This window comes from Daphnia pulex, chromosome 4 (assembly GCF_021134715.1).
Source record: "Daphnia pulex isolate KAP4 chromosome 4, ASM2113471v1".
Taxonomy (NCBI): domain Eukaryota; kingdom Metazoa; phylum Arthropoda; class Branchiopoda; order Diplostraca; family Daphniidae; genus Daphnia; species Daphnia pulex.
In genome coordinates, this window is record NC_060020.1 from 4,073,620 (window position 1) to 4,089,991 (window position 16,372).

The 16,372-nt window shown below is 38.8% G+C and overlaps 2 protein-coding genes across 3 annotated transcripts in view; both read right to left on the bottom strand.

The window, feature by feature from the left end:
* LOC124193001 (AKT-interacting protein-like) overlaps positions 1-16,372 on the bottom strand; it is a 37,224-nt gene that overhangs the window by 18,318 nt on the left and 2,534 nt on the right. The window lies entirely within an intron of this gene.
* On the bottom strand, positions 225-12,278 carry LOC124193000 (runt-related transcription factor 1-like). Of its 2 annotated transcripts, XM_046586631.1 has the most exons (7): positions 11,708-12,278; positions 10,191-10,764; positions 8,808-8,921; positions 3,343-3,495; positions 2,640-2,936; positions 1,500-1,818; positions 225-1,370 (listed from the first exon to the last, which is right to left on the bottom strand). In XM_046586631.1, exons 2-7 carry the CDS (start codon positions 10,663-10,665, stop codon positions 863-865), a joined length of 1,866 nt encoding a protein of 621 aa, XP_046442587.1. In that variant the 5' UTR covers positions 10,666-10,764; positions 11,708-12,278; the 3' UTR covers positions 225-862. The 2 variants fall into 2 exon arrangements, with proteins under 2 accessions (XP_046442587.1, XP_046442588.1); XM_046586632.1 differs by lacking the exon at positions 3,343-3,495 and having other exon boundaries at positions 11,708-12,213.

Consider the following 16,372-nt stretch of genomic DNA (forward strand, 5'->3'; position numbering starts at 1 on the left):
GTAGCCATAGTAGTTTTATGCCACTAGAGTTGTGTGTTTTGTTTGTGTGAAGTAGCGGGAATTTTCAGGTAAAGTTAGAAAGGACAACCATTCTATTTTCTAATTCGTTCGATTTTCAATGCGGCGTAAATAGATCTGAAGAAAGGAAGGCATCAAACTTTAGAAATAATCACGATATCAGGAACCTCTTCGCGAACAGAGAATGCGAGAACAAAGACAGTGGATATGTTAAAGAAAAGACACAATTTTATTGATACACTTCAATAATTCGACTTCATCGCTGTATTCAATTGGTAGATGGTGGTTAGTAGCAGATATAGTTGATATTACTGTATTAGTGTGGGCTACCCGGATTAACAAAATGCTTGTAATTTTTTTTTTCAAATTTCACCGAGAATTCGAAGTCAAGTGATACATTATTATGCAAAAAAATAATAAAGGAAATGTTTTGCCTAAGACCAGAAAATAAATGTTTGATAAAAATGTGGCTGTTAGATTAAAATACATTGACGGTGCATAGCATACAAATCTATCCTTCTAACAACAGAAATACTGTCGAGTGTCGACAATGGTCCATTCGCAAGCCAACAGAACATATAATTGGGGGGGAATTACTAAATTGGACTCTTTTGCTGGATAGCTAAGCCAAGGGCTCTAGCTAGCATTTCTTTGGTTTTTTAAGAAAAACACCTTTAACAACATATTATTTAAAAAATTATTATTCTGTGTGAATTATTATTGGAGAAACTAAATTTAAAAAAACTTCTCTCATGAAACTGTATAACATATTGCACTCATTCGTCTCATTGTCAACATATTTAAAGCTGTACTCTTTTCTCTACTTGCACAAAGGAATGGATTGTTAATAGGGCCTCCAAACAGTTTGATCAGTAGAAGGCTGAGTCCGTCCCAAACTATCTCCCGTTTCATGTTCAGGTGAGACAGATCCATTCGTCGCACTGTTGATCGGGCCATTTGGATTATTGTCCGGTGGCGATCCAGTCAACCCATGGAGCGCCCCGCCAATTTCCCCAGTAGCTCCGTTACCCCCGATAGCGGAATTAAGCGATTCGAGATACCCATCGTGTTGCTGATGGTGACGATTTTCGACACGGTACAGCGACGGGCTGGCGTGATGTGGACTCTGGGCGTAGAGAGACGTTCGAGTCTCAGTGTGATGAATAGTTCCGTGATGATACTGATGGGTATGGGGGTAGACAATGGACTGGTAGACAGAACTGTGCGTTGAAACGGGACCGACCACTGATGACACTTGCCCATGTGTGGGCGTTGCCGCAGTTGAGGGAGCTGTGCCATAGTAGGTCGACGAATGGCCAAGTAGAGCATACGTTGTCGGGGAACTGGCGGTTCTGAATGTATTTAAAGAGAATTAGCCATGCGTATATTTTTTTGTGGTTGTGAAAAATAGCAGGTTTGATCAACCAATTTTGCATTTAAAAAAAAAAGAACTGATTAAGATATGGCTAATTAAATTATACCCAGTGCCGGAGATAAATGCCGCAGCGGATGGTGTGAAATGTCCCATATTATGATGAGAGTGGAACAACTGACTTGAATTCGCTGTACTTCCGGTACCGCTAGATACTGCATTCCCATTGGTCTGTGCATGGGAATAGTGGGTGTGTTGATCGCCGGTGGAAGAATTCATTTCTCCGACGTTTCCACTGGTTCCATTGCTTTCGGCTGACGTCCCTGAACTCGTGGCGACTATGTTCGAGTGGTACCGGTTGCTGGTACTCAGCATCGCGTATTCAGACCCGAAATCGGCAACCAATCCAGCATTGCAATCGCCTAAACCTGAAAAAAAAAAGAAAATCGCATAAAGTAAGAACATTTGAAACACGAGAATTACTTAAACGAATTTTGTTTATCTTAATCGTAACCCCCCAAACAGAGTATCGTACAAGGCCTTGTTTTCTTCTTTTTCAACGTCTTTCCACCTTTAAAGTTAAAGTACCGGTAGCACTATTGGCGTTCAGGGTTTTTGGATATGTTACCTTGCATGATTACACCTGTGCACGATCGTAAATGCCTCCTTGGTTGAAGCTGATTGGAATGAATTGCTTCCGGTTGCCCTCCAAGGAGACATGCCTTCCCAAGGCAACAAAAAACGTACTACCGGTACACCTTTTCTTTTATAACCCAAAGAAACAAGTCTTTAAAAAAAAGCTTCTCCATTCTTTAACTCAATCGAGTCAATCTGACTTTCTCAATGATAATAAGCCTCGGCTGACTCTATTGCCTTATTAAATAAGTATGTACCCTCGCGCAGAAATAACTCTCTCAAGATTTTAATTTTGATTCGATTTTAATTCGTCTTCGTGCATCTGCCACCCTCACGCTCTAACCGCGTTATGACTTCTTCTTCACGTCAAATTTCTTCATTTCGCTAACAAACGCAATTAACACTTTACCCGAAGCTAATTATGGAAAAACCCTTTTGTGCCCCCCGTGTTTTCAAGGATTCAGTAAAGAAATATAATCAAGCCTAACACTCAAATTTAAATCAAATCAACTTACTAGACTTTAATACAGTCGTATTTATAGTTTACTCATTTTAGAAGAGGCAAATCAAAGTGATAGCTTGATGGTTCAGTCTAGAATGAAATGAGTCATACCAACTGTAGTAGGAACTATTTGTCCATGTGCAATTGAAGCGTTGAGTGCGTTGTTGCTCGACGGCGTACTTCCACTTCCTCCTACACCGAGGTCAGTGTAGGTCAAGACGGGAGGATTGTAAGTAGCGCTGGGGCTTGATGTGACATTGCATCCAAGGTAAGATGGATAGGAACTGCTGATTGTGCTGCTGCTACTGCTCCCGCTGCTCAGCGCCCCTGCGCTGCTACCCCCACTCCCGCCGTACGGGGGCCAAGTGGCGTCTTGGTTCGTTGACAAATGGTTCGGCTGGCCTCCGTCTGTAAATTTCAATATGATCCAATTAGGCCCAAACACGTACTACAAAATGCCATGAAAGAAATAAAAAATAATATCCCTTTTTTAAAAATCTACTTATTGGTTGATTACCCTTTCATTTTGTTTTTATCGCTGTTCTTGATTAGATTAACAATGTAAAAACTCGTAAGAATTGGTGTTAATTAAAATTAGATAGGAAAAATCATTTCAGTTTAAAATAATTATGTTATAGAGGATCCAGAATAGGCATCTTTTAAGCAGCGGCTAAGTTATTAGTCTGACTTAGACACCCGATTCTTTCGACTTGTTAAATGTTCAATTCATTTCAAGAATTTGAAAGGATTCCGATATGTACAATATGGGATTGAATAACCTGACATAACCCCGAAGCAAGAAGATTAGTTATACCCAAGTGGTTGTTGATGGTCGTAAAGCCTAATGGATGTAGGCTGGCAAGGGCGTCGTTCTTGCGGCGATGGGAATCGAGTTCGCGTAAACTCTCGGGCATGTATGGCCGCTGAGTCGCCGAGAGACCAAATGGCCGAAACGACTGTTGCTGCCCTGTCGTATATATTGTTATGATATATTAAAAAAGAGCAGAAAAAAAAATAGGCAAGTTGTCAAAAGCTTTCATTCCAGACTAAATACTTGAATTGGCAAGGAAATTTGTTAAAAAGAAAATAAAAACAAAAATTTGAATCGATAAAAATGAACGATTTCAAAAATGAAAATAGACACATGACGTAAATGAGCCTGCAGCCTATGCAATAAATAGCAAAAGGGCTACCAACTATTTTTCAATCAACTGAAAGAAATTGCTTTCGCTCACAGCTTTACTTCTTCGAATAGAAATAAAGAAGGAAACACAACACACGATTATAGTGCTATAAACCTTAACTGTACTTTGACACAAAGCTGCTGTTTTTGGGGAAAACTCAAGTATAAACCGCAAGAAGCGAAATCAAAAGAAATCATCTATCTAGCACGCACAAGCACAAGCGTTGGCAAAAATAAAATGATCGCTCAGCACTGAACCTGGAATAATTCGTGTGTTTATCCTAGCGTCGTGTAGATTGTAGTAAAGGACTGCACAAATTCTAGATTTATCACGAAATTCAGAACAATGGAAACAAGCGTGAAGTTGAGCTCGACAATCTTAGTCGTCAACGCACAAAAACTGCGGGGCAGCAAAAATCGAAGCAGTAGAGCTTACTTGGATGCTACCTTTTAAATAACATGATATTCAATTTACTTATTTTTTTTTTTGTGTAAAACGTACTAAGCGAATTTCCATGTTGGAAATGCTTCGCTTGCCAAGCGAAAGTTTAACACATTTATTTTTAACGAGCCATGAAGAACATGCTCGAGCGGATACCTGGGATATTCCATTGGCCTTTTGCTATTGGCCTACATACACTTCTCTTACTTATACTAATACACTCTCCTTCGATTCCCTCGACAACTTTCCCGTCCCAAATAATACTGGAACATGCATAAGTCAAAGTTATTGCGAATTGAGATGGGTTGACAACTTTCGAAATCACTTGTCCAACTTATCTTGGCAATAGTGTTTAAGTGTTTCCCTTGTTTAAGTGAATGCCTACGAGGAGTCAAAGTAGCACATCGATTTATTAGGAATCGCATTATTCAAGAAATATTTATGAAAAAAACACAATCTAGGGTGAAATCATCTTTCACAGTTTTACCTCCGTTTTACGTTAAATTAAATAGCTCAGAAAGATTCCGCTTCTCTATAGGTTACTAGGAAACAAAATCGCAGATTGTTGAGCTAGCGAAAGATATATAATTCGACCCCAGACTAAATTGTCAGCACAATTAACTATTTGAATATGTTCTTGATAGTAAGTTTGAATAACTCGTAATAAATTTGTGGATGAAACAAACAAGATTAACTATAAATACTCTGCCTGATTATACTCTAGGAAGTCGAAAAGGCTCTCCCACGGTTTAATAGCTTCAGGAGCGGAAATGGCCGATAACTTAAAGACCCTTTAGAATTCCCCACATCTCTCTGGCACGATGGGAACAAGGAACTATGAGCAACAAAAAATATTTAAAAAAAAAGCCAAAAAGGTCTCGCAACATGGGACATTTTCTTTTATTTTAGTAGATTAACTCGCCTCGCTGGATGTGAAAAAAAGTGAATTCATGGCCGAAAAACTAATTGTGACTACTTGTGATCTTTGAATAGTTATGAACAACCGGTAAGAAAAAAAAAAGTCCTGTCGTATCTACTGATCGTTTTCTGGCCCCCGTCTTTTAAACGCAGATAGCCACTCGTGTTTTCCATCCCGATTGGCAGACGGAAAACATTTTGACGACCACCGCAATCTGTCACTCTGTTTCCGTTATAGATTATACTAGATGCTTGCGGCCAATGGCAAAGCACGCTTCATTTTATATATTCAATACAAGGCACAGTTAAAAGTATTTCACGGAATACTTTAGTCTCTCTGTGTGTGTGTGTGTGCCCCAAAAATGTTGGTTGTCGTATTTCCGTTGAGGATTTCCTTGTTTCGAGGAACAGCGACTAAATGTGTGACTGTGGTTGCAGCAGCTCCAGCGGAAGCTGCCATGAAAGATAATCAGTGTTTCACTTTTCAGTTAACGAAAGAAAAAAAAACAAGAGGGAAAGAAAGAAACAAACATATAGAATTACACAGATATCCAAAGATATCAGCAGTAAAAATATGTATATTTCTTGGCCATGAGAACCGAAGCCAAGACGGGGGCCATCCGGTGAAATTCGTTTATATATCTTCTATTAAAATTAAAACTTGATCAAATTTCTTCAGGGAGGAGCTATGGCGAGATGAAAATGAGTTTGCGAATAAAATGAATTCCATCAACAAGCGAAAATTCAATGACGAAAAGGAAAGTTTTAGTATTAGAACAAAGTCGCCAATGTTCCGATCGCATGATCAGATCGATCGTGTGTGATCGACAAAAGGTCGAGATCGCGATTAGATTAAATCAGACGTGAAATTTTTCTTTTACAGAATTGATTTAGGTCGACAATCGCGTACACAGTGATCGTGAAAATTCGTGATCAGTCAGCCATTTGAACTGCAACTCTTGAAAACAAAAAAATAGCAGAGGATCTGCGTAAGACCTCCCCGAAGGTAACGGGTGGAAAAGAAAAAAATAGATCCATCCGAGTCAGCCATTTCAGTTCGAACGTGAAGTTAGTACGTTCTATGACGTCTTCACTACAAGTATAGTGATAAGGCCAAACACCCTGTGCCGTGTGTTGTTCCTTTTTTCAATGGGAAAAGCGTTGTGAGAGACTAGATAGAAGGAGAGACTAGCAATTAGTCTCCAATAAGCTGATGAGACGTCTACAACAGGAACCAGGAGTGGTAGAAGGGCAGAACCAGACGCAACAGGTGGTTCGAGCTTTTTTTTCCAGGTAGCACAGCTAGCTAGCTATAGCTAGCCACGGGTATAGTATATGGGGGGCGCATGTGCGTGTAAGCAAGTTTCCCTTGCTCAGTCACGTCTGTCATGTTCCGTCCGTCTTTAACACACGTTTAGCTCTTCAAATTTGAGACGAGTCGGATGCATTAGGCCCCGACGACAACGAAAATAACATATTAGCCTTGCAATTGCGCTCACACACACCGGTATGCATGCGATCGTCAGCTATGTCGGATATCATGGTCACGTGACCATCTCATGATGATTACCCGGTTCTCCCTTATGTTTTTTTTTCTCCGTCTATCCTCTTGCTCCTTCCATCGTGTATACGCCCAAGTAGTACATAATAAGTAAGAAATCAACTTGAAACATTTTCGTTAATTAATATTTCCCACGTCGAACGTTTTTCCATGTTGTTTCTTTTTTTTGTGTTTCGGGAATTTTTAATAGTTTTCTTTCATTACATGTTTTGTTGTAGTAATAAAAGTAGATACCAAAAAAAAAAGTAGTAAGTTAAATAAGAGACATAAAAATCCACATCGTTCGATACGCCGGGAGCGAACGCCCATCGAAAAAAAAAACATTCGATTGCATTATATTAGGCAGCAGCAGCAACCTTGAAAAATGTTCCCCATCGCGGAGCAATTGAGTGAGTTCAGGCATGGTTCATCTGGGCTGTTGCGTAAATTGCTAGTTGCCAGGTTTGCGTGAAGCACAACTAAGAGCGCCACTTAATTCCGAGACTACAATTACAGACGTTTAGAAGAAAACATCTCTTCCATCATTCAAGATGGCAGGGCCTATCCTCGAATCTATTTTCCCTCGACACTTTTAAAATTTGTGGAAATTTATTTCAAGGCAATTTGCAAAGTAGACTAGTTCACACCAAGTGAAATCTACGGAGATGAAATCAGACCGGTACGACACTATTCAAACCATATAATCCTACCAAAGATTGCATTAATTGCAGTACTACAAGGAAATCAAACCCAATCAGGGAAAACCCCCCCCCCGTCATTCTAAACCTTGTACCCTATTTTCTATTTATCCTGGTTTGTTTACAGCAGCACGGTGAAATGAATTTCTAAAGCGCACAATATGAGACACTGATGAGACACGACAGGTGTGACGAGGGGTTTTGATATGGATCAAAGCGAATCATCAAATGATATCATCGAAAAAGGTTACACGCTCGGATCTATGAGAACATCAATCCAACATTTCCCCGCCACCCGTTGTTTCTAACATTGCGTTATTAATTTGAGTGACACGGATAATAAACACACCTGCAACTAAATGTGAAGCTTCTTCTTTTTCTTTTTCTTTTTCCAGGAAATTTTTTTGTTTTTTGTTTTTCCGAGTATTTTGGTGTGGCGGAAGAGAGAAACAAAACTAAATTGGACAATGGTGTGTAATTAGCCTAAGATGAGGGGATGCGTGCGTACATTGTACCTATACAGCTGTTGCAGGTAGGGGAAGGCGCGTGTAATTGGGGGAGGATGTGTTGGGGCTGCCGGGAGGTTATGGCGCTCCGAGTCCGGACCCGAGGGTTATTTTTTTTTGTTTTTGTTTTTTTTTTAAATTCAGACCTCATTTTCACGGTTTCTTCAGGCAATTTCTTTAAACAATACACCTACTACAACTTTCAGCAACCATGTGCTGCTGCTACATGCAACCAGCTGTTTCAAATGGGAGGCTATCAGGGAAATGTGTCGATTCTTTTGTTGTTGTTTTTTTAAAAAAAGATTATCTCGTTTCTAATTGTTTTCCAACGTCATTACTTAATCATCAAGAGTCTGTCAACATGTCGCTAAAAGTTATTCCTTTTTTTGAAAGTTTGAGCAATATCAGACCGAGACGAACAAACAAAGGAATAACAAATCCGAGCACATCTTTTCGTTTAAGTTACAGCGACTAATATGATGAGGAAATATCATCACGGGATACTCTGGTTACAACTTTATTGCTCAGGAAGGATCTGAGAAGCAAGATGATTTTGGTAAAAGTACTTGGACGAATTACGAACCCCTCGTAACTACGTAAATTACCTTACTAGGATAAGAAAGTCGGGCCTATGTATGAAAAAAGGGGCTCAGAAGAAAAAACAATTTTCATAATTATCCCTTTCCCACTCCAAGAGAGTTACTCATTGTTGTCATCAACGATCTAAGAGTGTTCACATACTTTCATTTTCCATTCTAGGCCTTGATGTCATGTAACCTTAAGCTGCAGGGAATCATGAATAGCGAAGACATGGGAGCTGTGGGCAAGTCCTAGGCTTTGAGTTCAAGTTTTTATCGATTCACCATATTATTCTAAGCAAAAGTTGTAGCTAGACAAACCTACGAACTGACCATCAACAAGTAAGCACTAAAGCAGGCGGAAAAAAAAGGGGAGACTAAAATACGATGTATGATAAATGATTTTTAACTCACGTGTTTTGCTTCGTGGCTCTCGTGGACCATCGACTGTCACTTTAATGGCTTTGGAATAGGTCGCAATCTGTGGTGGAGTCGTGCTAACTGTAATGGTTAAAGTGAAGCTTTTTCCTGTAGAGAAATATACAATCGATGCAAATCAGAGTTTTGGTATGACTGTTAACACAGTAATTACTAGCAAACTTACGGGACAGACACATAAATGTATACGGGGTATTATTCATTACACCGCAACGTGTGCCACAAGCCCACAGAGATCAAATGAAAATATTCTAATGATTGGGTTTTCGTCGTCTGCTAATTTTTATTACAAAATTAGTCTGCTACTTGCTACAATAACAAATAATAAATCCCGACAACTTTTTGAAATTAATTTATTAATTAAGCTGAAAATTCGATTTGATACAGAAGAAATATTTAAATATCTTAACTTTGTTCACGTTTCTAACGTTTACTCGGATATTGTGATGCAAGAAACTTATTTTACAAGCGGACGGACGAAGCGGTCGAATTTTTATAATCGTCTCAACTTTTTTAAAAAATGTTACCCGGTGAAAATGCTATAAGATAGTCTCTTATGAAAGCCAAACAAACGACGCCGGAGCGCCCATTAGTTTTAGATATATACCAACGGCAAGGCACCAGCAGCAGCAGCAAAAGTAATTGACGCTCAAACTGAAAAATGGCCGATCTTTGACCTTTTACGTTTCCTATTTTCGTTACTGACTTAAATAGTCTCTCCGTCCTATTATTTGAAATAATCAAGTGTCTATGTGAGAGCCCCATTGCAACAACCTTGCGTTGTTCTCAAAAACCCTTTGGCGTTCTTTTTTAGTAACGACTCACCGGAAGTTCTGTTGAATAGCAACAATTTTATATTTTTCTTCAAGAAAAAAAAAAGACGCCTTCTTCAACTTTTCTTTCAGTTCCCCCCTCTTCTCCTTGACTGTTAAGTCTTCTTTTAAGGTCATTTTAATCTTATGTGTTTAGCCGAGTCCGAAAAACCCATTAGACAGTATCCTACCCCGTGAAAAATTCGGAAATTGTTAAAGAAATCATTCCGTTTGATTCTGGAAAAACGATGACGTAATAAATTGACGATGGCTTATTACTGTTTAGCTGGAATTCTTTGGGTTGTTGATTTTTCCAACAATCGCTACGAAATTTTAAATTTCAACTTGAGTCTGCAAGGCTGTTTTAACGGTTGGTTAGACACTGTACGGCGTGCTAGATTTGTATCGTGACTTGACGAACGGGAATAACATGAACGCGCGCAATTAGAATATCTACGCGTAAACACAAGTATGTAATAAGAATGGCGGCGGCGGCTTATAATAACCTTTTGCAGTGAACTAAAACTTAATTAGTGTTAGGTACTACCTCTTCCAGATCGGCCGATAAAACGGAGATCGTTGAATTTGGCCACGTGATTTTTGACAATGGCGGTGGCGTTTCGGAGTTCGGAGCTGCAATTTTCATCGTTGCCGGCCCGAACGGTGACGAGCGTTCCGTCTTCGACTCCACCCAGGCAAACGACGCGAAATGCCGTCGGCAGCGTCTTGTTGGAGCGCCAGTGAGTCGGAAGGGCCGTGCAGATGACACACGGCGATCCGGTGCGCACCAATTCGCCGCCCAGCAAAGCCGACGGAGCCGATGGATCGCCGATGATCTCAGTCAGGGCCCGATCGGTCCACAACAAATCCGTCGACGATGGAGCACTATCCGGTCGGCCTCCTTGAGACGGAGATGATGACGTCGATTCCGTGGGCGATGACAGTTCGCCGCTGACAGTTTGATGGTGCGGAGTTACAGCAGCCGATCCCGACGGCATGTGCATTTCGTTGGCCAGCAGCATGGTGTTATTGTGACTATATGATGAGCTAAAGTGGAGGTGTCCCAGTCTAATGAACTAATTCGAGGTTGTCTTCAGCACGCCACAGGTGGTGTCTTTCACCTGTTGTTTTAAAAAGAAATTATTTTACGTTCCATCATCGGGATTACAATTGAATTTTTGGATGTGCTTAATTATAACCTATTTCCTTGCATGTGTAATTTCATGCGATGTTTGTAAAGGCATCGAATCATACGGTTAAAAATTAAAATTAAAAAATTAAAATTAATCTCAATTTTGTAGAGCGCTAGTCTCGACAAATTTGAACGTGTAAATACGCTTAATAGTAATTACGCTTTTATTGCAGTTACGAGTGGTTCGTGCAACACCTTAGGGTAATGTCACCGACATCTCAGCTAAGGAAGAAAAAGCCACTATTTGTTTTTTTTAAACGATTTCATAATCTTTGCGTGACTAAAAACGTTCCATGTTTGACTTAAAAAAAGGACTTAAATAAGATCAAATGGCTAAAAACACATGGTATCATTATTTCCTCGGCATCTTAACGGTATGGCTTTTTCTTTCACCAACAAATTCTCGAAAACAACAAATAAATCCTAGCAAGTCTTACCAAATTTCAATTATTTTCCGACTCTAGTATAATAAATAACTAGTATACGCAATAATACTAATCAAGCGCCTTGCATCAATCCCTTTCAAAGTTTCTTTTCATTTTCTTTCTACATGGTCTTTTATGGAGGAAACTCATCATCATTCCGCCCGTGCTTTTATTAAAATGCTTCCCTTTTTATTTCATCAGGTGGTCAAGAGATTGCGCCAATAAAATGAACGGTACGGTGAATATAAGAGTTTAAAGGAAGTCCCCCCTCCACTGCATTAAGTTTTCTTTATAGATTGAAATGACCACATAGGGTCTTGATTGTATAAGGCTCAATTAGGGAAGACTACTATATAGATCGCTATTACATCACTCTACTTGTAAAACCACTCCGGTTAGAACCCAATAAGAGAATGACATGTTTTGATGAATAATAATAATACTTACTTTGAACGGATGAAAATCAAAAAGGTAGAAGTCGAATGAGTTGAATCAACACGTATAATATATTCCTTGTGGTAGGATCAACTAAGCACCGCATCACTCTCAAGTATACCGGTATCGTAATTTTATCGCCGAAGAATGTGTCAAGTGTCTATACGATATTATATAAATCAGTCAAATAAAAATGTACGAAATCAACCGAAAAGTTGTTTCAACTAACGAAAACTCGGAGAATACTGCTTGGCATCGCAGTTGCAGCACCACTGAAAGTTTCACCACATTCCCTGTGCCCAAAAGGCACACACACACACACGCACACACACAAGAAAAAATAAAGGCACCGGTATATAGCAAAAATGTGTGCGCCGCTGTTTATCGGAGTATATTCAGGACGTTAGACGAAGCGCATAGTAGAAAGGGATGTCTATACAGTTGGGTGGGCGGAGCCAAGTCGACTCCGGCATCGGCCCAACCGACCAATCCAGTTGCCGTTTTCCTTCACAATAAAATAACTCACCATAAAGCACATCCAATCGAGACGGTTCTAGTACACACACACACACACACACTGCTACTGCTGAAGAGTGCTTGGCGTCGTCCCTTTTTATATCTTCCGCTCGCACGAATTTAATGCGTCTTACTCGACCACCCCTCTCTTGTGTACGTCAGAATTCAGTTCACAATGAATTACATCCACTGGATGTTGCAGACGTTCGCCAACACAAAATTAATTCTTGTTTTAATTTTTTAATATTTCCATAGGTGATATGCATCGAATTAAAATTTAATAATTAGAAAATTTAAATAAAACTGATAGGCAAATTTGAAAGTTGGTTGGACAGACTTGATAATAATGAGCGCGTCCCATCATCATGTGATATCACAACTCTGAAAATGGGGGGTTGTAGAAATAAAAACAATTGAAGCACTAACAGTGAATTTGATTCAGGTGACCACCCACTATCAAGGCGAGCCATCAAGACTCTTCTTCCTCTCTCCTCTAGAGTTGTTAATAAGAAAAGAAATGCCATCAAATATGCGATCAAAAGGGAAGAAGGGGTGGGTTGAAGAGCGTTGCGTTGAAGGTGGTCGTATCAAATATTATTCGGGGGAAACACTTACACCCGTGTGAACAAGGGGACCACTATCCACCCCCTTCATTATATTCTGTTTCATGATAGCTTTCTTCTCTCCCTTCTTATATAGCTTATACATACATACTTGTTGCTATCGTACATTTTTATTGCTTTTCATCGCACGCCGTTTTCTACACAGTGTTCTTGGTATTTTTCTTCAGTTTTGCCGTGCGATTAATTTTTATTCATTTTTTTTTTAAATTTTGTTTTTGATTTAATTCCGTTGAATCCATAAAAATTCTTATTGGATCGCCGCAATCGGCCAAATAATTTTTATTTCATCTCAGTTCAGAATTTTTCGATTAATTTTTGTAAATGAATAAACTTTCGTTCAGATATTTTAAAAAGTTTGGTAACAAGAAAACGAAAGGAAATAATAGTTTAAAAGAAGTCAACACCTTATGTAATCGATTTTACCATGTTTTGGGGGGATTCTTAAAAACATTACTGTACATGACATAAAACTTTATGTGTTTTAAGGACCATTCGTTCGATATCAGTATTTCAATAGCGCAAGGAACAAGAACGAGGAGCGGAAACTAGAAAAATAAGAGCAATGAAATAGAGAAAATAGGTTTATTTTGCCGGAAGGCAAAAGTCTAGGCAGCATTGGTACACGTAATTATATAATATGAAGGCTTTAAGACTTCCGACGAGTCACCCACCTGCTTCCCATCCCAGAGTTTCTCTCTATACTACGTAATCATATGCGAGGCACACACTCGATTTACCTTCGAGTGTTGACTTTCGGTAACATGTGTATAATTCCACGATCACGATATTGTTTCAGATTGTTTTGTTTTCCAGCTGGAACTATATATATGTCATTGGACAAGAAAGAAATATATCGACAGAAAAGTGTTTTTGAAATTTCGTGTGTATATAGCGCGTAGTCGATGTGTCACACGAATAAACGCATTTGAAGTTCACGATGGGAAAATGTTGTAGATTTATTTTGAGCGTTGCGAAATATTCACATAGGAGAGATAATCTTATATAGAAAAATGATTTTCGTGCAACTTTTTTCTCTAGTCAAACTACTCCCTGTACGTCACTAGTTAATGACAGGCAAAGTTGGTTGGCCAAGAGAAAATTCGTGGGAAAATAACTAGGCACAGAAAAAACATATTCGTAAAAATAGATTGCATCGGGAGAATTACACGCACACGTAAGTGAGAGACGTCAAATAAACGCCAGAAAAATTTCGAAAAAGATTTGGCGCTAAGCGGGATTATTACACGCGCTGGAAAAGTGTGAGGATATAATGTATCAGTTTAACAGCGGAAATGATTATTCACCCCTATATAAAAGGGGAAATGCGATGGAAAATAAGTTGACTTTTAAAAATGTTATCGCTTCAAGCATTATTTGATTTTAAAAATAAATATTAATAAAATAATCCGATAATTATTCTTAAAATTCAAAATAAAATGTGACACAATTTGAGTTATGGTTTAAATAATTCACGCCAAAGGAAAAATGGCCATAGATTCGCACGTAAAATAAATTTTTAGATGTACAAAAATGGATCAAGAGTTATATAGTATAACATAATAATAAAATTGCATCATGTAATTTATTTGAGAGGGAGGGGGGTAAAACTGAGGAGAAATTGTTTTGGTATAGAGTTACTGTGCCTTATGACTGTTGAGAATACTTTTGACAGCTCTCACGATCACATAAAAGGCTACACACAAGCCCGGAACTAATGACGCTGATAATAACTTGCCATATAATGATCGCTATTATCTCTTAATTCCCGCAGTCGTACCTAACGGATTCAATACGAGAGAACACCATGAGAGTATATAATATCATAAATACAAAAGCGTTTTGAACACAACATAATATATAAACGGATAGACGATCGAGTGAAAATAAGGATGCTTGGGAAATTAATCGTTTTTTTCTCAGCTGATGAAGAAGAAGAAGAAGTTGTTGTGCATTAACCAACTTTGTTTCTGTCTGCTAATGATGATGTAATGGGGAATTTTGGGAAGTCTGTAGGAAATGGGCGTCCATTATTATTTCTCTTTTTTCGTCGAGTGATTGTTTCGTCGTTGTTGTTTTCTGGATAATGGAGGCCAAGAAAGGGAAGAGGAAATGAAAAATTGAGTTCCCGGTCGTCGAATTAGGAAAGGTGCTGATCGCATTAAAATGAGGGGCGGCTGGCCACACGCAAATTAGAGAGCGTCAAGGGAAAGAAAAGAAACATGGTCGCTAGCTCGCTCTGTTTGGCACTCGTCTACTTCTCTGTGTCTCATTGCGTACAGACATTTTCCTGTCGAACTATTTTTTTCTTATTTTATTTTATTTTATTTTATTTTATTTTTTGGCTGTCCTGGCACAGCAACCTTCCCATCCCTTCGCTTTTCTTTGTCTTACATCTATATTCCTTTTCAAAATAACTGTAGTTTTTTTCTGACTGTTTTTCGACTGCTGTGGATATGTACACGACGGTGCTTGATGATGAAGAGAACCGACCACCGATGATGAGCCAGAGCGTAATCCATCAAAGCGGCTCCTAGCTAATCAGCGGTTAGCTTCCGCACTTGAGATATTATATACTACAGTGTGTGTGTGTTGTACCTTATAGCTTCTCGAACAGAATGAGGGAGCGGAAAGCAAAAAGATATTAAAAAACAAAAAAAAACAAAATGAAATGAAACTAGAAACCTAGAACATGACTCACACATGAGACACATATATATAAAACAACAACCGGTATGGAACTCGAGAGTCATCAGCATATAGACTTTTTTTTCGATGCGGTCATCAAAGTCCTACATATTCTATGCCATCGTGCCGCGAAGTTGAATGCATTCAAAAATTATATTTTGATTAAATACACGTGCCGGTATCAAGTACGGTACTGAATTACCCAGTATTTTTTCCATCGAGTCCTGACTGTGTAATTTGCCAATAAAATATGAAAATAATATTCCGAGAATTGGGATTTCCCCAGGCGAAATAACGACGTGTGTCAAGCAATTTAATTTTCCTTATAGTTTTAGAACTGCGGTAAAAATTGATAGCTTAGCCAAAAGTTTAAAATTCTGATTTTCATTATTTAACTATCAATACAAATTCACATCAATTCTATTTTGAAGACTTTTGAATAATTAATTAATAATTAAATGGAAATAAATTTCTTAAGCTATAACCTCTCCATCAGCCAGCAGTCATCTTATAGGCTACAACATATTGGCCAAAAGAAACAACTTTAAAGTGTGAAATAAAATGCTAATCAAGACTTGGACAGAGTTCTGGTTGCAACGCTTGAGCACCTCGTACATTCTTTCACCGTATCGAATTCACATATGCGTTGCTTGATGTGGATCAAATGGTGATCGATTATTGACAAAAATGTGAAATGCAAAGCCACAACATTTTGAGGATATTCATTTTAATCCGTTCTCTTCTATATTACTTTTGTGAGCAGTGTGGGTTGCTCGAGAATAGGTCCCATAGTTGACCATCTGTCCCTCCTGGTTGGGAAATCCGAAATTGGGAACATGTATTTCAAAATATT